At 37.3% G+C, this 25,388-nt stretch overlaps 2 protein-coding genes across 4 annotated transcripts; both read left to right on the forward strand.

Annotated features, from left to right (window-relative positions):
- Nucleotides 1–3,435: 3,435 nt before the first annotated feature.
- LOC113170820 (sialic acid-binding Ig-like lectin 7) lies at nt 3,436–8,235 on the forward strand. Of its 3 annotated transcripts, none has more exons than XM_026373086.2 (8): nt 3,436–3,639; nt 3,705–3,815; nt 4,041–4,448; nt 4,875–5,195; nt 5,502–5,822; nt 6,684–6,956; nt 7,468–7,564; nt 7,957–8,235. In XM_026373086.2, the coding sequence occupies exons 2-8, from the start codon at nt 3,755–3,757 to the stop codon at nt 8,063–8,065; spliced, it is 1,590 nt and encodes a 529-aa protein (XP_026228871.1). In that variant the 5' UTR covers nt 3,436–3,639; nt 3,705–3,754; the 3' UTR covers nt 8,066–8,235. The 3 variants fall into 3 exon arrangements, with proteins under 3 accessions (XP_026228871.1, XP_026228872.1, XP_026228870.1); XM_026373087.2 differs by having other exon boundaries at nt 3,722–3,815; XM_026373085.2 differs by having other exon boundaries at nt 3,436–3,815.
- A 3,921-nt stretch (nt 8,236–12,156) lies between these two features.
- LOC113169019 (sialic acid-binding Ig-like lectin 8) lies at nt 12,157–16,706 on the forward strand. The gene is made up of 6 exons (XM_026370138.1): nt 12,157–12,208; nt 12,563–12,985; nt 13,601–13,915; nt 15,152–15,433; nt 15,942–16,035; nt 16,428–16,706. Exons 1-6 carry the CDS (start codon nt 12,157–12,159, stop codon nt 16,534–16,536), a joined length of 1,275 nt encoding a protein of 424 aa, XP_026225923.1. The 3' UTR covers nt 16,537–16,706.
- Nucleotides 16,707–25,388: the final 8,682 nt, after the last annotated feature.

A 25,388-nucleotide genomic window follows, 5' to 3' on the forward strand; every position in this document is an offset into this window, starting at 1 on the left:
AGCAAAACAATATGGAATGAAAAAATTGATTGATGGAAAACTGTTCCTCGTGCTGTCTCATTAACTGTGATGGGAATAAACTAAGTACATTAACCTCTCTATTGTATTTAGACACAATTTTGAGCTATTTACACCTAATTAGCTTGAGAATATAAATGTTCTGCTACTTTATACATGAACTTAAAGAGGCAAATATTGTACTTTTAGTCCACTAGTAACGTTTCTAATTCAAATTAATAATACAGAATCAAAAAACAAGAAAGTAATTACAATTATAGTTATTAGGCACATACATGATCATTGAAAAGGTATATAAGGTGTAAAAACCTCAAAATTAGTCATTCTGCATTACGAGTAGGCTACTTTTAGTTTTGATGCTTACTGTTCTAAATGAAAGACTTTTGAGTCTCTAGGTGGTACCAGGTCATATACTTGACCTTTGGCCTTTAACTAAAAATCTCAGCCCCAACAGTTTCCTATTTTGTGTTTACTGTGATACACTAAACTATGAACACTTCCTGCTAAGCATCATGATAAAAATGTCAAAATGAGGATGTTAGTATGCTGATTTAAGCATTTAGCTCATAGCTCTGCCCTGTATACATCCAAACAGCTGATACTACAGCTTTAGCTCTTCACCATTTATGCAGTATCTATAGCACAAACAAAAATCTCAGTCTTACTAACAAAAGTACTTCAAGTTCATCATTAAATGTACCCTGGCTGAAGATAACCAGCAGCAGTATGAACAGGAAATCTGGCCAGTGACATCAGGCCATATTATAACAACATTGAAACCGAATAATTACCATATGGAAATAGGAAATAAACTGTTGCATGAGAGCAGAAATACTTTGTGGAGTCTGCTAATTAGAGAAATATTAAAAAGACACTACAGTATGATCAAATGTTCAATTCCTTCACACTAATTAAGTTACAGAACAACACAGTAGGTGGCCATGAGTGCACTGTGACTTGCTGTGTAACCACAGACCAGTCAGACCGTCCATGCTGACCTGTCTACCACAAAATTTAAACAACAGCTGTGTTTAATTTTGTGGCCGAGTGGTGAATACTTTCCTCTTTGGAAAAGGAATGGTCAAGGAGGAATCTAAAAAACAAAATGTGTTTCATTTTATCTGCTGGTGAACTTTCTATAGGTGGTTATTATGAAATGATAACTGTACGTGTGGTGGTCTTGAGAGGACCCGTAATCCCCATCACAACTTATTGTGTTCACTGTATGTTAGTTTGTAATTTGTGCTGCTGAAAGGGAGAAACACAACACAAACTTCCTTCTCTCGATGTTTGTTTTCATCTGCATGGCTCTGCTCTTCTGTGCCACAGGTAGAGTATGTAACTTTAAATACATAAAGGATTGAATGTTAAAACGCTGTATTGTTAGGATCATCTCCAACATCTATTCATCATGATGGAAAATCAGGCATAGATTGTATGCTCCTAGCATTTACTAATGCAGCCCAAAGCCAAACATCATAGTTAACACTGCAGAGAGGTGTGATAGTATATTATCCAGTTTATCAGAATAAATGAAATGGGGATAGATAAATGGTGCATAACTGCAGCAAGTGCGGGTGCTGGCAGGTCTACAGCTTTCCAGCCTCTTTATCATAGGGCCTAACAGAGCTTATTTTGTGCATTAAAAGGAGAAAAACCAGAGAAAACCAGGAGAAATAACAGCAGAGGCTGGACTCTGTGTTGTTTTACCATGTTCCTTCACTAATGATGCTGTCTTCAGTGTCACAGGTCTAATTTGGTACAAATGTAATTCAGCACTGTTGTTGAGTGTGTCAGCAGCTATGAAAATGTGGTTTTAAAAAGCAACCTCACCATCATCATGAACACTGAAAAACTGTATTTTGTAATTTTTGTTTCAGATGGGAATCTGATAATTGAATGACTCCACAAACAGACAGCTGTCTAATGGTGCTGAAAACAATCATTAAATGAGCTAATACTTTTTAGATAAAGCAATCTTTGCCGAGCTGTAATCTCCTACTGTGTGATCAAAATCAAAACTCTTATTGCTCTTTTTAAATGTTTTTTTTCTCTTTTCCTCTCTGTTATAACAGTACAAAAAGAAATCTGTCTAAACAACAGCAGAGGCTGAACTCTCGCTAGTTCAACAAACTGTATGTATTGAAAGATGTGTTATTAAAACTGCAGTCTAATGGGCATCAGGATGGTTAGCTATATGGATTCTTAAGAGTTGGACATTTTTATTCGCATTTTGAGAAATCAAAATGAGATTTCTTCTACTATCACAACACAAGAGAGGTCAGTAGAATTACCATTCTTTAAATTTGTATTTTCCCATTTATATTTGTCATGCGTAACTAAAGCGAAACCGCAACAGGTCTTCCTGGGAACATATTTTTTTCGGAACTATGTGGCATGAAGGAAATGAAAACTGTTGACATCAGTATGTGTTTTGTGTGATTTGACTGAACCAAGGGGACGTAAAGTAATAATTGACCATGATCATCCTCTGGTGGAGACCAGTAGGAACTACAACAATAGTGACAAACAGTTCTACAAATGTCCCTGTCTTAATTTGTACTTATTATGTTCAAGCTTATAGTGTTGAAAATGTAGGTTCCATTCACTGACCTGCACTGCTCCTGGTCTTTACTCTGGATCTGCTCCTGAAATCACCTGGACGTGGAGAAAACCAGGAGAGAACGACTCTCACATCCCAGGAAACATCACTGTTTTCAGGACTGAGACTCTGACTGCGGTCACACAGAGACACAGCTCAACTTTGACCTTTGACCCGTCAGCTAAAGATAATGGCACATGAAGGTTACCTATAAGGTGTTGGGTAGGGTGTTGTAGACCCTAGCCTAATGTTTGTTCTGCTACTATGGTAGGAAAAGAGCAAAAGGTCTGTAACAGTCCATAATGAGAACGTGGTGGGGACACTGCAGGGACATAGACAAATGACCTCCACAAAGGGATGTTTGCAATATTACAATGATTAGACAATCAGTCAACGGATGAAACCAAGCTGTTGCTTAACAATGCAAACAGGAAGTGAGACACTGAGACACTGAGAACAAAACAGTGCTAAATACAGCAAATTAGATAATTTATACACTTAATCTGTCACAATATTCATCTTTTTAATACACACCTACTGAATATTTAATACATGGAACTAACACACACCATTTTCTGCAATTGCACAGCAATGTGTGTTTTGGACATTGTGGAGGTTTTATGTGGGATTTTGTCATTCAGTGTTAAAACCACCAGACAGCAAACGGTCACAAACTAGTTTGCTCAAAATAAGAAAAAACACTCAGATAACTTCCTTTTTTGAAAAGCTTTGCGGAAGTTAACTTTCATTGAGAGGATTATAGAAACAACAACTAAAGACATTTAAATGTTATATATTATATAAATATTCAATGTACAATGTATATTACAATAGTCTGATAATCTACAGTGAAATTCTAATCCAATGAAAGAATTCAGCAAAGTTAAATATCGCTTTGAAATGTACTTCCTGAAATGTTGCACAATAGTTTCCGATAAGAAACATTTGCAATTTACAATTTCTAGAATGTCTTTTTGAACAGGACATTTTCACATTCCCGTCTGAACAAGTGGTTGAAGGTAAAAGAATCGCACACTAACATTTTTTATCACAATCTTTGCTTCAATGTTCACTGCATTTTTAGTGTAGTTTCTCCTGTAGTGGGAGAAAGCAGCTCTACAGCAGCAAACGAGGATGATTGTTCTCATCTGTGTGACTCTGGTTTTCTCTGTGAGAAGCAGCAACGCTGATACAGGTATTCAACTTTATGATAGTTTTGTTTTCATGCCATCATGTGAGTTAGCAATAATTCAAATTACCAAGATATTCAGGTTACCACCCTGATATATCAGCTTATCAGTAACATTTCTCACTGTATCTGTTCTAAGATAATTAATTAGATTCTGCTGTGTTGTCTACTCAATATATATTGTTGTGAAATATCTAGTTCCTAGTTTTCTTGTTCTGTTTTTATCAACAGGTGCATCAGTTCTGGAAAGGTTCTGTCAAGGTGCATACTGTATCACTCTACCTAAAGAAGAAATTACAGCAGAGGCTGGACTCTGTGTTGTGATACCATGCTCTTTTTCCATGAGCTCCTACTTTACATCCCAGTATATAGTTTGGTCCAAATGTGAACCCACAGAATCCAGATGTGGTGAGTCAGATATAATATTTGACAGTGATGAGAACAACAGAAACATTCAGGCTGGGTTCATGGGACGAGTGTCACTGTTGGAGTCTGATGTGAGTGAGGAGAACTGCAGCATCGTCATCAACGACCTCAGAGAGTCCGATTCTGGATCCTATGAGCTCAGAGTTAATGGTCTCTATTTTCAGAGCACGGATAGATTTATATTCTCTACAAGAGCAACTGTCAATGTTACAGGTATGAAGAACAACATTAAATAAGTTTAGTGAAGTGAATTGTTATAAATTACTTAATCGTTACATATTTGGTGTATTGATTGTGTTAATAGTGAATGAACTAAAAGGGGTACTTGTCCAATTTGTCGACCTCTGTGGGCAACCAGAAGAAACTGCAGCAGTTACATAGATATTAAGTTTTATTTAATCACCCTTCATAACATTTAACACAGTTTTATTAAGTGGTAGTAAACTAGTAAGTACATTTATTTAAGTATCAGATCAAATAATAGTTAAAAGATAATAGAGAATAAAACACTCTCCATGTGAAACTGCATACTGTTGACTAGTTAAATTAAAATTACAATTAGAAGATTTAAATCACATGATCATCTAAACAGACTCTGATGTAGTTAACTGAGTGATAATCCTCACACTTTCTCAATAGGTCTGAGTCAGAAACCCACAGTGATAGTTCCTCCACTGATAGAGGGACATCAGACCACACTGACCTGCACTGCTCCTGGTCTCTGCTCTGGATCTGTTCCTGAAATCACCTGGACGTGGAGAAAACCACGAGAGAACGACTCTCACATCCCAGGAAACATCACTGAATTCAGGACTGAGACTCTGACTGCTGTCACACAGAGACACAGCTCAACTTTGACCTTTAACACTTCAGCTGAACACCACAGCACAGAGGTCACCTGTAAGGTCAACTTTAAAGGTGACACGACTACAGAGGAGACAGTGACTCTGAATATGACCTGTGAGTAAAACCATGTTTACAACATTAATTTGTACTAAACTATCTGCAAAGAGATGTGCTGTCATGAAACATCTGGAGGTTTCTGAACTGTGTTGAACTTTATAACATGAAAAAGAAATTTGGAAAGTTATGGGCACTATCACAGTATATAAAATAACATTAAATTTAGTTTCATGGATGTAAAAGAAAGTAAAATCTCAGGGAATATAAGTGTGAAGGAGGGTGAAATTCTGAATTCTGAATGTGACCATGTTATTTTAGTCTAGAATTAACTGAGTGATAATCTTCACTCTGCTTTCTCATTAGGTCTGAGTCAGAAACCCACAGTGACAGTTCCTCCACTGATAGAGGGACATCAGACCACACTGACCTGCACTGCTCCTGGTCTCTGCTCTGGATCTGTTCCTGAAATCACCTGGACGTGGAGAAAACCAGGAAAGAGCGACTCTCACATCCCAGGAAACATCACTGAATTCAAGACTGAGACTCTGACTGCTGTCACACAGAGACACAGCTCAACTTTGACCTTTAACACTTCAGCTGAACACCATGACACAGAGGTCACCTGTAAGGTCAACTTCCCAGGCATCACGACTAGAGAGGAGACAGTGACTCTGAATGTGACCTGTGAGTAAAACCATATTTACAACTTTAATTTTTAATAAAACTATTTGCAAAGAGATCTGTACAAGACAGTGGTGAGACCAGTTCTGCTCTATGGGTTAGAGACGGTAGCAGTGAGAAAGAGACAAGAGGCTGAGATGGAGGTAGCAGAGATGAAGATGTTGAGGTTCTCCTTAGGAGTGACCAGGTTAGACAGAATAAGGAACGAGTACATCAGAGGGACGGCTCACGTTGCCTGTGTTAGCGACAAAGTCAGAGAGGCCAGACTGAGATGGTTCGGACATGTTCAGAGGAGGGATAGTGATATATTGGTAGAAGGATGTTGGAGATGGAGCTGCCAGGCAGGAGGGCAAGAAGACGGCCAAAGAGGAGATATATGGATGTCTTAACAGAGGACATGAGGTTGGCTAGTGTTAGGGTAGAAGATGCTCATGATAGTTAGGTGGAAAAGGATGATTCGCTGTGGTGACCCCTGATGGGAAAAGCCGAAAGAGAAGAAGAAGAAGATTTGCAAAGAGATCTGCTGTCATGAAACATCTGGAGGTTTTCTGAACTGTGGGGAGTCTTCAAAGTAAATCTCAGTCTCACTGGAGTCTCTGGATTGCTGTAATAGAAACTTAACACACCTGGACATTTTTTAGATTACATGATTTTGTACTGTACTGTATATGTCAGACAGTATGTGTCCAGGTTTTTAATCTATTCAGCAAAGAGTCCATAGGTCAGACATGAAAATACAATTCGTCATTCACAGTTTCTATAAAATTAATATTGGTGGCATAGTTAGGGAGGAATATGGAGCTTCTGTAAAGTCTATTGTAGCTTTAAAGTTACTAATAATGTTTGTTTTCTGTTTGACTGCAGTTTTACCCAAGATCTTAAAGGGCTCTGGATGTGAGGTTCAGTCAGACGTCCTGACCTGTGTGTGTATCAGTGAGGGGTTTCCTGTACCCACCATCAGATGGCCCCTATTGGAAGACCAGTTTGAGTACTCTGTCATCACCACCGTGTCAAACCACACAGTCACCAGCACGGTCATCCACACTGTAAAAGACACTGTTGTCGAGTGTGTCAGTAGTAATATAAATGGTGACATGCATTACAACCTCATCACCAAAGTATCAGAGAGACAGGAAGGTGAATGCACCCACAACACACATAACACTCTCCATCAATCACTGACGCCAGTGAGAATGTATTGAAGATAAAAACAGTATTTGTTGAATTTTATTAGACACCACCAGGATGATGATACCATGCATGCAGTAGCTACTGTTTAATGTAAAATGACTCAGTCTTAAGTTAGGTTAGCCAGGCAGGTACAGATTTAAGTTACGTTACCTGTTCAGTATCTTGTTATTTATATATTTTTAACTTCAGTTTTGCACATTTTTGTTATTTTGGAGGATTTGGAAAATATACAGACTTTTTATTTTACACACATTATTGTGTTGTGGATTTAGTTTTAAACTGCAGCAAACACTCAATACAAATCTAAACAAGAAAACAATTCTATAGAAATGTACAGATGACACTATATGTGATTTAGTTGCTCCCTCTCATTTCTCATTTAGTCAGTGATCAAAGTGGTTTTGTAGCAACACAGTGACTGCACCTCATATCTTATCTGATCTTATCTATCTTATAGATCATCATGGACTGAATGCAGTGCATCTTTTGACTGTTGTTGCTGTTGTATCTCTCATCATAAATCTCATCTTCATAATCTACTTTGTCATCCTATGGTGGGTTATTGCTCATTTTAAGTTTCTAACACTCTGCTGATGCACTGGAGATCCCAGTCAATTCTCCGTCTCTGTCGTCACACCTGCTTTGGCTTCACATATCTTGCTGCATCTATTCAGCTTCAATGGAAATGCATATAGCCAGTCATTTTATCTGCTTTCAGTTTAACTCATTGTCTGTAGACTTCACGGTTGTCTCAGGACTTTGTTTCTGCCTGTTACCGCCATGATTTGGACTGGCCTTCATTCCATGAATTCTGTGTAAGCCTGTTTTAACCACTGCCTCTATGCTGCATGTCTTCACTTCAATCTTCTTTTCTTGGTGTTTCAACCTGACACTGAGGCTTTTATACAATGAACTGTAACCAACTCTTTCTCCTTTCTCTCCACAGGAACTCGAGAAAAAAGGTGAAACCAGAGCAAGAGGACAGAACTTATATGTCACTACAGAAAGTGGACAAATCACCTGAGTATGATGTTATTGCCCAGCCTGTGAACTAACAAGCGTCATCTAGTGTAGCAGATAATAATAATAATATACTGTGTCCTATGAGGACGTACCCTGATCTGATATCTTTAACTCAAGTGTTATTAATAAGACACGATAAAACTGTAACTTATATTGTTCATTATGCAGTATGAGTATGGAAGTAGTTTATATTTGTATTTGTTAGCAGCAATAAAAAAAACAGTTTGACTAATTACTCTGTGTCTGACTTGTTTGTTGCTCCTGCAGTCATGTGACTCTTCAAATGATTCAAATCGATGATGTCACAGTTACTAAACCCATTTCTAATGACTTTGACACTGTGCAGCGTTTTTCTACAGTCTTAAATAGAGTTACTGTCAGAGTCACAGCTCACATCAGTGAATCGGGGCTCAGAGCTGGACTGGCAGACAGTTATTATATCAGACCTGTTGTAGCCACGTTTTTCTACATCAGATAAACAAAGATTAGTAACAGAGTAAAGTGACCATCACATCTTTTAAACTAAACATTTGATTTCCTGTGTTATGATTTGTGACGCCGCTTCCTTTATTTCATGGCATCAGCTGAACTTCCTGAATGTTTTCTCCACTTCTAGTGTAAAGGTTGTTCTGACACTGACTCGATCACCAAATCAGTATATTTATCTTCATATGGATGACTCTGCTTTAAGATGCAGCTATGGTGACACAGGTATTTTCCTGGAATCCCCTGAATGTGGCACAAAACAGGAAAGAATGACCCTCAGATTCCAGTGAACAGCACAAATCACTTACTGTCACTAAATCAATAGTTTAATCGTGTTATAGTTATTACATTTTTTCTTTTACCTCTTCCTGTCTTCTCTTCACAATGATTGCTGCTGAGTGTCTCTATCTTTGGCAGAAGAGAACTGAAGTGACTGAACTTTCTCACCTCCTCCTCCTTTTCATCTTTTACTTTGTGCTAACAGTGTTCACTAAGGTTTTATGCTGAACACTGGGACAAGTACATAAGTTGGAAGTTTGCAGTATAAACTGAAAAATTAGAAACAATGAAATGAAAAGTAAAATTTTTGTTTGTTTATCTTTCCCAAACAAGAAAAACAAAGAATGGGTAGGCCTATGTATAACAAATGTGTGCACAGTATGATGTGTGTGAAAATATTTTATTATCTTCAGTGTCAGATGAAAGATGACAGTCACAGCAACATTATTAATTTGTGTCTTTTACGGTTTATACTGTGCATTATGTTTATGTAATGTCACTGAGATCACAGAAACATCGCTTTAAAAGGCATCATTGTATTCTTAGTGATAACTTCCTCTTCACACTTGACTAGATTAGTCATTATAACTCAGAGTTGGCAGTCACTAACCACCCTGATCTGTTCCACTTGTACACAGTCCTACAGCATTGGCCAGATGATGCCACTTCAAACCTGAAGGTGAAACCACTTGCCAACCACTTACCTCCTGGTTACCTGACTGAACCTGCACCTCAGACCTCTGATTTTCTGCCTGCTCCATTGATTTTGTAAGTCACTGTCTGACCTTGTTTGCCTGTTTCTTGGACCTTGTTTTTTAAATTTGGATATTGGATTAGCCGTGGCTGTAGGTGTGCTTTTTGTATGATTTTCCCCTTAGCTTTAAATAGGATTTAAATGAAGAATTGCTGTAACATATTGCCAAACAATTCAAATAAAAATATTTATTTATGAATAGTATAATTCTGTGTATATACAATCAAAGGGGAAGCTGATAACAGCATTAGGCTACACATGTTAGCCACCTGACACTTGACCTAGTCATGCTGATAAGGTGTGGATGTGATATCTTATCAATAAAAATGAACATTTCTTAATTCCTTTGGGGAAATTTACATGGAAAGGGAGCTGCATTTTAGGTGCCGAGTATTTGGGGTTTAGTGTCTTGTCCAGGGACACTTTGATATAGAGCCAAGAACTGGGGAAACTGGAAGTTGAATCACCAACCTTGCAGCTTGGTGCATCTTCTTGTTGGGTTTTTATGTTTTGAAAATGACACGTTTCACACCTATACTTCCTTTTACACGTGCTAAGAACACATGTATATTTATACATACAAACAAGTCATCGCTGTGTACACACACAATATTTTATAGTAGTATATTCCTCTATTCAAGCTCCACAGACAGTACAAATAGCATTCAAAACTGCAAGCAGGTATGTAGAAGGGCAGAGCTTACAGTTTATTTTATGATCATGAAGGAGCAACTATTAACTTACATTTGAATGGTAAAGGATCGTAGGACCTTATATTTTGCAACTTAGTTATACCAATTGCCATAATTCTAGATTCCTTCTCCCCATGCCTCTGCAACGTCTGTGACTGAAACAAGTTCCTGTCACACTTTGTCTCCAAAGTAATCAATAAGATGTGGGATCACCCAAAACAAATCCTTCTTGGATGTGACTCAAAGGTGAGTTATGGTACTGTATACCATAACTTGTGTGGTGATGTATCCAGCCTGTGTTAAAGAAATCTGGGCTTGATCGGACTCTAGCTGACAGCCACCACCCCATCTCCAAATTACTCTTTCTATTGAAGATTCTCGGAAAAGGCAGGTTTCTGTAAAAATCACAGCACAGAGAAACGCCCTTCCACAAATCACAAACCACCTTTTAAGCAATGTTGACTATGGTAATTGTTCTGTCCTAGTGGTGTTGGATTTAAGTGCTGCCTTTGACACAATTAATCATGCATTTCTGCTGGATAGATTGAGGCACTGGGTGGGTCTGTATTACTTTGGTATATATCATATTTGACTAATAGGACATTTTGTGTGTTTGACACGTTTACATCTTACCTCTTAGTTACTAATATGGTGTGCCCCAGGGCTCAATACTTGGTCCAATATTATTCTCATTCTACATGATTTTACTTTTAATAGGAAGATTTTATACACAGACATAATATTTAATTCCACTGTTATGCTGATGACACACACTTGTATCTCCCTATTGCACACATGGATAATGCTGAGCTGAGTTCTCTACTATTGATATGATCTAACAAACTGGATGTCTTTAAATTTTATGCAGTTAAACTCAAATAATTTACAAGTTAATTTAATTGGGCCACACAATATTTCATGCACTATACTGACACCTACTGGGCCTTTAACACAATGTGTCGAACCTGTTGGTTTGTAAAACTAGAATGATCCTCAAGATCTATTCACCTTGGAAACTCTGTAACTTAAAAAAAATAAAAATACAATTTAAACACTTGAAAGCGTTTAATGATAATATATATTTGAATTCTGCTACAATTCAGTAAAACTACTTTTGTTTATCTATTATTTCTTTCTAATCTATCAAGATCTAAACATCTTTTACTTTTAAAAAATGTGCTTTCTTTGCCCCTCATCGTTAACAGGTACCACTCCAGGAGGAAACAGCACTGCAAATATAATCACTGTATCAACCTTAGTGAACGAACAATAACAGCCAAGGCTGGACTCTTTCAGCTACTGAATTTAAAGTCAAATAGCATAATTCTTGTTGATTTTGATGTTATTTATTGAGTGCAAGATAAGACAGAGATAGAGGTAGAAGCCTGTTCAAACAATCCCAGTTAACAGACCTGAAAAGTTTTTATTAAACTAAGATTTACAGAAGAAACTGACTTAATAAAAACTTTGGTTGAAACCTGTACTTGTGAAATTTGTGTGAACTAAACTAAACATGAAACTAAGTGGTTGTTATCCTCCTCTGGCAGTGAGATGTGGGAACAGCAACAACAATGGCAGCTTTTCTTCTACTCTCTTGAAATGTTATATCATTGTAGTCCACTCTCTGAAATTGACATAAAACATTGGGATCTAGGATCACTAAGACTGAATGTGCTATATTAGAGTCATAAAACTAAAAACAGATTATTTCCAGTATGATCTATTTAGATTTCACTCTGGTATTGTTTTTACTCAGTGTGAAGTAATCCCAAAATCCTGTGCATGCAATTGCTAAATATGTCTTTGATGTTATTTTTTGTGATGTTAACTGTGGAGCTTCCTTTGGTTTTTGCATGTTTACAGCATTTTTACTGCAAAGTTTGTCCTGCGGACGAGAATCTGACAAACGAGGATGATTGTTCTCATCTGTGTGGCTCTGCTTTTCTCTGTGACAAGCAACAAAGGTATGTAACCTTATTATAATATTGTTTTAAGGTGACCAGTATATTTAAACAAAACAATTAGCAGTAATTTACAGTGATAAATGTACTTATCAGTGATTTCAGGTTGTTTCCAAATTACAAGTATCTCGTTTTCCAACCTGAATTCTCAGGTCATCAGTAGTATTTCTGTTGAATCTGTTTACTTACTTAACTTACTTACTTACTACTTACATAAGTAGTTTTTAAATTAATATGTGTTGAGCAGTTAGTATGTAAGAAATATGTGAAACCATGAAATTCTGTTGCTGTGTCTGACCAGTGTTGTATATCACTGTGTATTAGATATGTGTTTTCTTGTTCTGTTTTTATTAACAGGTGAACAGGTGAACAGGTTTGCAGGGGAAGGACAATTCTGTAAAGATCAATTCTGTATCACTCTTACTGAAGGACAAATAACAGCAGAGACTGGACTCTGTGTTGTGATCCCATGTTCTTTCTCTACTAGTGATGCCTTTACATCCCAGCATATAGTTTGGTACAAATGTGAACAAAACAAAATTAAATGTGCTGACTCAGATATGATATTCCACACTAATAAGAACAAAAAAGTTCAGGCTGGATTCATGGGACGAGTCTCATTGTTGGAGTCTGACCTGAGTAAGAACAACTGCAGCATCATCGTCAACGACCTCAGAGAATCAGACTCTGGATCCTATCAGCTCAGAGTTAATGATCACAATCTGAATCAGAAGACAGATGGATTTACATTCTCCCTACGAGCGAATGTCTCTGTTAAAGGTATGAGAAGCTTTAACAATATTTTAACAATCATTTTACCCATGAACTGCACCAACACATTTGGTGTGTTAATACTGTTAACAGGGAATGAACACTTGGCATTTGTTGGCTTCTTTTAACAACCAGTAGGAACTGCAGCAGTAACATAGGCAAGATATTTTTGTCTTACTGCCCCCACTCAAATGTTTAATATAGAAAAAATGATTTTATTTATACTGCACTGTACAGTTTTGAGGTATACCTGAGTATGTCCACTTTTTGCTACTTCATACTTTTACTTCACTACATTTCTTTAAGAACAATAGTTTTCTGAATCTGTTTAATTAAACAGTCTCCAGTTTGACAATGACAAACTAGTTTGCAAAGTCATTCACATTACAGAATAATTATTAGATTCAAATCCTCTCATCATCAACACAGCCTATAGTCGAGTTAAAGTAAGCTCCAGTGGAATCATCTGCAACTTTAACATAAACAGCACTTTAATTCAGTTTTTTTGAGATTATACTTTTGTAGTTTTGCTTTTTTTGCATTTTAATGAAGATCTTTAGTTGCAACATGTTATTTTAACCCAGATTTAACTGAGTGATAATCTTCACTCTGCTTTCTCATTAGGACTGAGTCAGAAACCCACAGTGACAGTTCCTCCACTGATAGAGGGACATCAGACCACACTGACCTGCACTGCTCCTGGTCTCTGCTCTGGATCTGTTCCTGAAATTACCTGGACGTGGAGAAAACCAGGAGAGAACGACTCTCACATCCCAGGAAACATCACTGTTTTCAGGACTGAGACTCAGACTGCTGTCACACAGAGACACAGCTCAACTTTGACCTTTAACACTTCAGCTGTACACCACAGCACAGAAGTCACCTGTAAGGTCAACTTCACAGGTGACACGACTACAGAGGAGGGAGTGACTCTGACCTGTGAGCAAAACCATGTTTACCTCTTTAATTTGTACTAAACTATCTGCAAAGAGAGAGTTTTTTTTTTTACTGTGTTCAAATTTAAAACATGAAAAGGAAATTTGGAAAGTTATGGGCACTATCACAGTATATAAAATAACATTAAATTTAGTTTCATGGATGTAAAAGAAAGTAAAATCTCAGGGAATACAAGTGTGAAGGAGGGTGAGACTCTGAATTCTGAATGTGATCTGCACTGTTGACAGTTTCCCTCCATCATTTGTCATATGGATTAAACTTTCTGACCAAATCATCCAAAATGAAACAAAAACAAATCCACAGAACGACACTGACACTTGAACAGTATATCTGCACAACAAAACACCTGAACACCCTGAAGACAAAAAGTACCACTTGTACCACTAAATGTTTTTTCACAGTAAATTAATGGTATTTGACTTTTGCAAGACCAAACTTCGTCCGTTAATTTATCCTGAACAACTTGAAGAGCCCTGTACTTTCATATTTTGTGCTCTTATATTTTTATTTTGATTTTTATTGCCAGACTTTTTCATAAGAACATTAACCTGAATCCAACTGGTTCCCCTGGGGCCTGGGCAACACTCTGCACAGTGTGTGTTATCACCACAAGAGGGCAGCAGTGATCTGTGAGGAACATTGACCAAGCTTGGTTTTCTATAAAACACATAAAATTAAGGCCACAATATAAGGACTGAAAAGTTAAAAATATAACAAAAGCAGTTAAAATGTATTATGTATTAATTTTATTAACTTTTTTTTATTTAATTTAATTATAAGAATAATAAAAAAACAAACAAACTTGAAAACAAGATCTATAAAAGTCTCACAAGTACAATAACCGTCTTTAAACGTCTGACTGTCTGGTGACGGCTGCGTTCCAAGTCCGTCACTCACCTGTGCCTCCCTAACTACTTTACATTGGTGGTGTAGTCCGTAATGATCTAATGGAACAAAGTGCATGAAATTGCACTACACACACACACGCACGAGATACAAACCCAACTTGAAGACATGCTGTATAAACAGTGAAATCCATATCAAATTAATAAATCAAAACATGCAGATTACAGGATCATTAAGTGACTTAGTAAAAGAAAACATTAACTCCTCTCTGACATATGCTGAAGTCTCCAGTGAGTATGGTATTGAGCTTCTGTTAAAAAATATTGTAGTTTTAAAGTTACTAACTAATGTTTGTTTTCTGTGTGACTGCAGTTTTACCCAAGATCTTAAAGGGCTCTGGATGTGAGGTTCAGTCAGACGTCCTCTCCTGTGTGTGTATCAGTGAGGGGTTTCCTGTACCCACCATCAGATGGCCCCTATTGGAAGACCAGTTTGAGTACTCTGTCATCACCACCGTGTCAAACCACACAGTCACCAGCACGGTCATCCACACTGTAAAAGAGCACAGCGGCACTGTTGTCGAGTGTGTCAGTAGTAATATAAATGGTGACATGCATTACAACCTCGTCACCAAAGTATCACAGAGACAGGAAGGTGAGTGCACCCACGACACACATAACACTCATCAATCACCGACGTCAGTGAGAATGTATTGAAGATAAAAACAGTATTTGTTAAATTTTATTAGACACCACCAGGATGATGATACCATGCATGCAGGAGCTACTGTTTAATGTGAAATGACTCAGTCTTAAGTTAGGTTAGCCAGGCAGGTACAGATTTAAGTTACATTACCTGTTCAGTATCTTGTTATTTATATATTTTTAACTTCAGTTTTGCACATTTTTGTTATTTTGGAGGATTTGGAAAATATACAGACTTTTTATTTTACACACATTATTGTGTTGTGGATTTAGTTTTAAACTGCAGCAAACGCTCAATACAAATCTAAACAAGAAAACAATTCTATAGAAATGTACAGATGACACTATATGTGATTTAGTTGCTCCCTCTCATTTCTCATTTAGTCAGTGACCAAAGTGGTTTTGTAGCAACACAGTGACTGCACCTCATATCTTATCTTATCTTATCTATCTTATAGATCATCATGGACTGAATGCAGTGCATCTTTTGACTGTTGCTGTTGTATCTCTCATCATAAATCTCATCTTCATAAGCTACTTTGCGTTCCTTTGGTGAGTTATTGCTCATTTTAAGTTTCTAACACTCTGCTGATGCACTGGAGATCCCAGTCAATTCTGTGTCTCTGCCGTCACACCTGTTTTTGCTTCACATATCTTGCTGAATCTATTCAGCTTCAATGGAAATGCATATAGCCAGTCATTTTATCTGTTTTCAGTTTAACTCATTGTCTGTAGACTTCACGGTTGTCTCAGGACTTTGTTTCTGCCTGTTACCGCCATGATTTGGACTGGCCTTCATTCCATGAATTCTGTGTAAGCCTGTTTTAACCACTGCCTCTATGCTGCATGTCTTCACTTCAATCTTCTTTTCTTGGTGTTTCAACCTGACACTGAGGCTTTTATACAATGAACTGTAACCAACTCTTTCTCCTTTCTCTCCACAGGAACTCGAGAAAAAAGGTGAAACCAGAGCAAGAGGACAGAACTTATATGTCACTACAGAAAGTGGACAAATCACCTGAGTATGATGTTATTGCCCAGCCTGTGAACTAACAAGCGTCATCTAGTGTAGCAGATAATAATAATAATATACTGTGTCCTATGAGGACGTACCCTGATCTGATATCTTTAACTCAAGTGTTATTAATAAGACACGATAAGACTGTAACTTATATTGTTCATTATGCAGTATGAGTATGGAAGTAGTTTATATTTATATTTGTTGGCAACAAAAAAACAAACAAACATTTTGACTAATTACTCTGTGTCTGACTTGTTTTTAGCTCCTGCAGTCAAATAAATCCATTCACCATGTATCATACACAATTCAAGGTTGTCAGAGAAACTTGGAGGAAAGAATATTTGGTCCAATATCACTACTTCTCAGTTTTAGTGTAGGATAAAGATATTAACCTAATTCGCGAGCATGTGTTACGTGTTATGTGACTCTTCAGATGATTCAAATCGATGACCTCTCAGTTACCAAACCCATTTCTAATTATTCTGACACTGTGCAGCCTTTTTCTACAGTCTTTAATAGAGTTACTGTCAGAGTCACAGCTGGGACAACAGTGAATCAGAGCTGGACTGGCAGACAGTTATTATATCAGACCTGTTATAGCTATGTTTATCTACATCAGATAAACAAAGATTAGTAATACAGTAAAGTGACATTGTGATTTGCAGTGAGAGTAGAGAGCAGGTAGAGGAACAGCTGGAAAGGTGGAGGTTTGCTCTGGAAAGAAGAGGCATGAAGGTCAGTCGTAGTAAGACAGAATACATGTGTCTGAACGAGAGGGATCCAGGTAGAAGCGTTAGGTTACAGGGGGCTGAGGTGAAGAAGGTACAGGAGTTTAAGTACTTGGGGTCAACAGTTCAGTGTGATGGAGAGTGTGGAAAAGAGGTGAAGAGGCGAGTGCAGGCAGGTTGGAGCGGGTGGAGGAAAGTGTCGGGAGTGTTGTGTGACAGAAGAGTGTCAGCAAGACTCAAAGGAAAGGTCTACAAGACAGTGGTGAGACCAGCTCTGCTCTATGGGTTAGAGACGGTAGCAGTGAGAAAGAGACAAGAGGCTGAGATGGAGGTAGCAGAGATGAAGATGTTGAGGTTCTCCTTAGGAGTGACCAGGTTAGACAGAATAAGGAACGAGCACATCAGAGGGACGGCTCACGTTGCCTGTGTTAGCGACAAAGTCAGAGAGGCCAGACTGAGATGGTTTGGACATGTTCAGAGGAGGGATAGTGAGTATATTGGTAGAAGGATGTTGGAGATGGAGCTGCCAGGCAGGAGGGCAAGAGGACGACCAAAGAGGAGATATATGGATGTCTTAACAGAGGACATGAGGTTGGCTGGTGTTAGGGTAGAAGATGTTCATGATAGAGTTAGGTGGAGAAGGATGATTCGCTGTGGCGACCCCTGATGGGAAAAGCCGAAAGAGAAGAAGAAGTAACACAGTAAAGTGACCATCACATCTTTTAAAGCAAGTGTGGAATAACTAAACATTTGATTTCCTGTGTTATGATTTGTGACGGCAGCTGTGGAGCTGAATGTTTTCTCCACTTCTAGTGTAAAAGTTGTCCTGATACTGACTCGATCTCCAAATCAGGACATTTATCCTCATCTGGATGACTTTCAGAAGCTGCTATGGTGACTCAGGTATTCACAGGAAAACAATGAACCACATAATATGTTTTTATTTTCCAATCACATAAACCCTACTGCCTGTAGGAACCATTTGTTTTAATGTGTTTTTAGCTCTTGCTGTCTGTTGTATATAAACTATATAAACATTAGTATCATCCCAGATCACCACCCCACATCTCCAGATTCTCAGTCTTGACACACATGAAACCAGGAGCAGTGCAGGTCGGTAGAGAAACTGTCACTGTGGGTTTCTGAGTGAGCAGTGTGAAGATCATCAGTCACTTGATCAGGAACTGCTGCAGTTCTTAGTCACTGTCTACAGAGGCCGACAACTACCCAAAGTTTAGACTATACATACACCAGTCTGGTGCAGTTCCTCAGCACAGTCTTGAATATCTTCACTCTACATAATATTCATATCTTGAACAGAGACATTTCTTTTAAAGACAATATTAATCCATTCTGTTATTAAGCAGGTGACTTGTTACACTGTTAAACTAACAGAGTGTTGAGTTGTGCACACTGAGAATCCCATTAAAGCAGGAGACCTACAGTGAATCCTTGTGTGTTGCAGCAGACCATGAACTTTGAGCTGAGGTGACTGATGCTGCTGCAGATGGGGTACATTACAGTTGTCCATGTTTTCCATGTAATTCAATGTAAAGTGTCTTGAGGTGATTGTTGTTGTTGATTTGGTGCTGTATAAATAAACAGCATACATATTGTAGACATTGTAGTCATTATAAATGTAGTGTTGTCACTGACAGCATATTCACTTCTGTGTAATTTCTTCAAAAGCAATTTAAGACTCAACATTAGGGATTATTCAAGTTTTTGAAGTGTTGAGTAAACTACTAGCAAAAAACAAAAAAAAAAAAAACAAGTCAAAATGATTTTTATTGTCATGATCAATGGCGCATATCATACTTAATTAACTCCAGTTTATGCCTCATCAAAGATAAATGTGCAGTTACAATTATATCTGCTAAAGACTGTCACACTTAATCTGATTTACTTTTAAATCTTTACACACTCCATGAAACTGGTCATCCCAGAGGCCTGACGACGTTTGCATACACTGATAAATCGTTTGTTTCCTGCTGTGATTTGTGAGGTCTGTCCTCTTGACCTGGTTTCACCTTTTGTCTTGAGTTCCTTTGGAGAAAAGGAAGAACAAAAATGATTATGATTTTTTGAATGTCCAGTTTATTCAGAGAGCATTCAAAACTTGGAATTAATGTGTAGTAACTCACCAAAGGAACAAGAAGTAGATTATGAAGATGACATTTACAATGAGAGATACAACAGCAATGGTCAAGAAAATCACTGGACTTGGTCCATGATGAGCCGCTAGAAAAAATAATATTGTATTATTACAACAACCGTCAAAATTTCAACACATGTAATGTTACCAGCAGGCTGTATTCTTACCGACATTTGTCTCGCTCCCCGAAGCTCTGATGGTGAGGTTCACAATCAGACTCTCCTCTGTGTCGATGTTTTCAGTGAAGGTGACCTTACAGGTGATGTTTGTGCCACTCTGTGTGGCTGAACGGTCAAAGGTCAAAGTTGAACTGTGTCTCTGTCTGATGGCGGTCAGGTTCTCAGTCCTTAAACCAATGCTGTTCCCTGAGATGTGAGACTCTCCTGGTTTTCTCCACATCCAGGTGATGTTAGGAACAGCTCCAGAGCAGAGACCAGGAGCAGTGCAGGTGAGTGTGATGTGCTGTCCCTCTGTCAGTGGATGAATAACCACTGTGGGCGCTTGAATCAGATCTAATAGGTGAGTAAATACATAAAATATATTTATTGAAATTATGATTATTTTGTTGTTTTGTTGTTACAGCAGTTCCTTCTGCCCTCCACCAGAGGATGATCAAAAGCTGTGTTTAGTTTTAGCTTGACAACTATAAATAAGAAAAGTACAAAAAAAAATCTAATGTGGTAGTAGAAGCAGACAAAACGTCTGACATCTCATACTTTTAAATAAAATACACTAAAATATCTAACTTCTTAAATAATCAATAGAGCTGTACAACAACACTGTAGGTTTAGCAACAAACATCTTTAGTCTACATATACAATTCGTTTTGGTTGTTGTACCTTTAATAGTAATAATTGCTTTTGAAATGAAGGTGAAGCCATCTGTCTTTCCATCCTTGTTACCAACAAGTCTGAGCTCATATGATCCAGAGTCAGATTTTCTGAGGTCATTGATGATGATGCTGCAGTTTTTCTTGGTCACATCAGGCTCCAACAGCGACACTCGTCCTCTAAACTCAGGCTCAATGTTTTCATCACCAGAGGTAAATATTAGTTTTCCAGTGCCAGATATATCACATCTTTTATTTGTAGCTGAATGACATTTGTGCCAAATAAAACCTGTGACATTGAAGACAGCATCATTAGTGAAGGAACATGGTAAAACAACACAGAGTCCAGCCTCTGCTGTTATTTCTCCTTCAGGAAGGGTGATGCAGTAGGATCCAGTTTGACAGTGTTTTATTTTTACCACCACGGTACCTATGATCCAAGAGATTCAAAGAGAAAAACAATTATGACAAGAACATGAAGTAAATGTTCACTGAAGTACTAAAATATTACAAAATAAGAATCACTTTCTTTAAAAGGCATCTGATTATTTCACTGCTATTTCCTGTCTATTTGCTGATACATTGTCAGTTATTAGATTCCCCTTTGATTTATATAAACAAGATTATACTACTCTTATATAAACTTTTTTATTTGAACTCTTTGGCAACATGGTACAGCATTTAAATCCTATTTAACTCTCTTGTTGTGTTCCAGTCCTGTTTTACTGATTTACAAGTTCATCTCATTAGATCATAGAATGTGGACAAAGCACAGAGAGGTAGAAGAAATATTCTCTAAACACTCAATGACACTTCCACTGCTTTGCTCATCGTCATCAAGAACACATTGTAAAATATAGTTTCTATAATGTGACAAGTGTGATTATATGACATGAAGTCATATAAGTTGTTTTAAAAAATCATTTATGTTAACATGAACACTAACTGTGGAGCCACTAATGCTACAGGAACCTCCATCATAAACTCTATAATAGTTCTTTACCAAATCTACTGACACCTTAATCGACATCAACCAGTCGACAAAAATGTCTTTATTTTCTGAAGGTGTGATGATGTGGTTCACGTATACTGACAGCTAAAGCAACAGCGCTATAATGCCAGAAATTAAAAGCCTAAAGGCCATTAATAAAAAGTCAAAACTTGTACGTTCATAAGAATGTAAGTTCATAAAAAACAGTCACATTAATTGATAATATACAAATTATTATTTTAATAATAATTTAAGTAGTCTTGTTTTATTATGGGGTTTTTTGACCTTTTTGAGTGGTAACACTAAACCAATTACAACGAACTGAACACAACAGGAAGGTTAAATCCAATCAATTTAACATCATCTCAGTGATGAAATGTTACAGATCATCCTGGTGTTTAAACATCAAAATGTCGTCTGCAGCCTCTGAACAGATCTTCATTAACGCTGCATACTCTACCTTTGGCACAGAAGACCAGAGACATCCAGATGAGGACAAACATCCTAAGTCAGAACTTCAGACACTCGGTGTCTGTGTCCACTGGAGAAGATCTTTTCTTTGAGGAGAATCGTGTTATAGTTATTCAATTTTTTCTTTTAACTCTTCCTGTCTTCTCTTCACAATGATTGCTGCTGAGTGTCTCTATCTTTGGCAGAAGAGAACTGAAGTGACTAAACTTTCTCACCTCCTCCTCCTTTTGATCTTTTACTTTGTGCTAAAAGTGTTCACTAAGGTTTTATGCTGAACACAGGGACAAGTACATAAGTTGGAAGTTTGCACTAAATGAAATAAATGAATGAAATGAAAAATATGAGAAAAAAATTAAATAAAAAGGAAACTTTTTTTTTCTTTCTTATCCCCAAACAAAGAACAGGTAGGCCTGTGTAAGAAGGCATCATTGTATTATTAGTGATAACTTCCTCTTCACACTTAGAGGTTTCAGATTGTCATTATAACTCAGGACTGGCCAAGTTAGTCAGAAACATGAGCCGAGTTAAAACTGTGCATATATACATGCATACATATCTATATATATATATATATATATACATACATACAAATATGAGAACTTAATTAAACACGTTAGCCTAATGCACGCTGACAAGGTGTGGATGCACTATCTTTTCTGAATTACTTATTCTGACATTTTCCACAATAAAAATTAAAATATCTCTAATTACAGAATAATAATTGATACTTTATTTCCCTTGGGGAATTTCTCAAGGAAAGGCGGCTGCATTTTAGGGGCTGAGGGTTTGAGGTTCAGTGTCTTGTCCAGGGACACTTTGTTATGGGGGCCATGAACTGGGGAAACCTGGAGTTGAATCACCAACCTTGGCTGTTGTAAAACGTGATGTGTTACTTAAAATACCTCAGCCAGATATAGAGCTGAGAATGTGTCTACTAATCTCTCTGAACCAGAAACTCTGCAGCTTGCTGCATCTTCCTGTGGGGTTTTTAATGCTAAGAAAATGACATGTTTCACACATATACTTCCTTTCACAGGTGTTAAGAACACATGTATTGCACACACAATATTTTATAGTATAGAGTTGTCTATTCAAGCTCCACAGAGTACAAATAGCATTCAAAATTGCAAGCAGGTATGTAGAAGGGCAAAGTGTAAATGGAAGAAAACTGATCTTATGGTTCATTTTATGATCATGAAGGAGCAACTAATAATTTACATTTGAATGGTAAAGGATGCTAGGATCTTATTTCTCACAAATTATTTGTACCAATCGCCATAATCCTAGATTCCTTTTACAAACTGTTAAGCTAATTAATCCAGCACCTCCCCATGCCACTGCAACATCTGTGACTGAAACAATTTCCTGTCACACTTTGTCTTGAAAGTAGAGTCAATAAGATGTGGGATCACCCAAAATTCATCATTCTTGGATGTGACTTATCCATATCTGAATTTCCATCAGGTCTGTATTACTTTGGTTTATATCATATTTGACTAACAGGAAGTTTTGTGTCTCTACTGACAAGTTCTATCTTTACTCTCATGACTTGAGTATTGTGTGCCCCAGGCGTCCAATACTATTCTCATTTTACATGCTTTCAATCGGAGATGGTATGTGCAAACGTGATATTTTATTCCACTGTTATGCTGATGACACACACGTGTATCTCCCAATAGCACACATGGATAATGCTAAGTTGAGTTTTTTCAACTGTTGGGCCGCACAATATTTCATGCACTATACTGCCAGCTACTGGGCCTTTAACACAATGTGTCGATCCTGTTGTTAAAAATCTTGGTGTTTTGAACATCAGCTAAAGTTGTCCAATGATGTTTTTATCACCTTAAGAATATAGCTCAAATTACCCAGCATTAGCTCCCAGTTCAGTGAAGGAACATTAACAGCCGAGGCTGGACTCTTTCAGCTACTGAATTTAAAATCAAATATTTACTTGAATGGAAGATAAGACAGAGATGGAGGTAGAAGCCTGTTCACAAACAGTTCCAGTAAACAGCCCTGAAGAGTTTTTATTAAATTAAGATTTACTAAAGAAACTGACTTAATAAAAACTTTGTTGAAACCTGTACTTGTGACATTTGTGTGAACTAAACCCGTGGTTGTTATCGTTCTCTGGTGGTGAGATGTGGGATCAGCAACAACAATTGCAGCTTTTCCTCCACTCACTTAATATCATTGTACTCCAGTTTGAAGATAACATTAGGAATGTTCACTGGAGTCACCTCACTGACTTTTTGAAATCTCATTGTTTCATTCACTTGATTGTAATCATGAACTCACACTTGTCTTTCTTTATTTCCTTTCATGTTAGATCTCATTTAGAAGCTCAGGTTGATTTCTCCACTGACCTGCACTGCTCCTGGTCTCACATACTTTACAAAATGATATTGTCTCAGTGGCTGATACTCTTAAGTTGACATGAAGGTTCAAGGTCTAGAAACACTAAGACTGAATGTGCTATGTAACAGTCATAAAATTTATATTATTTCCAGTATGATCTATTTTAGCCAATAAAAAGTCTGGTTTAGAACTGTCACATCTTAGTTGACACAAAACACATTCAGTCAGCTGTAATTTCAATTTTCCAGCATTTTTTTTCCAGCTTCCTTTAATCAGTTTCATGAATTGCATCTGTTCTCCTTGATTGATTTCATCTGGTCCCCCTGTCTCCTTCTATTTAAGCACCTCCTCACTCCCCTGCCAAATAATCACTGTTAATGTGAGTCCTCACACTACTGTCCAGCCCTGTGACCTTGTCTTATTTCTTGCCTTGTTATTTTGTCTCCCTCTTCTTTGTTACTGGTGGTTTTCTGTTGATAATTATTGTCTTGTTACTCTCAAGTCTTGACTTGTTACTTTGCACTGAGCCACGTCTCCTGTGTCCTTTTGTGAATTTGTGCCGGGTTATCTGCAGTTTTTTTGTTTTCTACTTTGTAGGCCCTATTTGTTTCTCCCTTGTTTTTTCATTAAACCTTGTTTTGTTCGAACTTGTGTCTGGTATTTTAATCAGGCTCAAAAACCCAAATCCTCTTATCTGGTCTGCTGGTCTGGTTATTCTTCTTTACACATCATCAAATGGTCGTCATTGGAGAACCACACTGAGTACTTTTTCTTTTTTTTTTTTACAGCATTTTTGCTGCAAAATTTGTCCTGCGGTGGGAGAATCTGACAAACGAGGATGATTGTTCTCATCTCATCTTACTTTGAAATTCTAGGATAAGTAGTTTTTTAAATTAATATGTGTTGAGCAATTATTATGTAAGCAATATGTGAAACCATGGAATTCCATTGTTGTGTCTGACGTTGTTGTATATCACTGTGTATATTAAATATGTGTTTTCTTGTTCTGTTTTTATTAACAGGTGAACAGGTTAACAGGGGAAAGACAATTCTGTAAAGATCAATTCTGTATCACTCTTACTGAAGGACAAATAAGAGCAGAGACTGGACTCTGTGTTGTGATACCATGTTCTTTCTCTCTCTAAATGCTGTATTTGGAAATACAACATTTAAATAGAGCTGTTAATACGGTGCATTCTGCACTATACTGAATATTTTAAGATTAAATGTCATTAGGTTGAAGACAGTTAAACCACAACATTTCAAGCATTTATTCACATAAATGTGTAAAACACAACTTGGAGCATACAACATATCAGAAGTGAAAACATCTTAATACAGATACAACA

Source organism: Anabas testudineus, chromosome 16, assembly GCF_900324465.2.
Source record: "Anabas testudineus chromosome 16, fAnaTes1.2, whole genome shotgun sequence".
Lineage (NCBI taxonomy): Eukaryota > Metazoa > Chordata > Actinopteri > Anabantiformes > Anabantidae > Anabas > Anabas testudineus.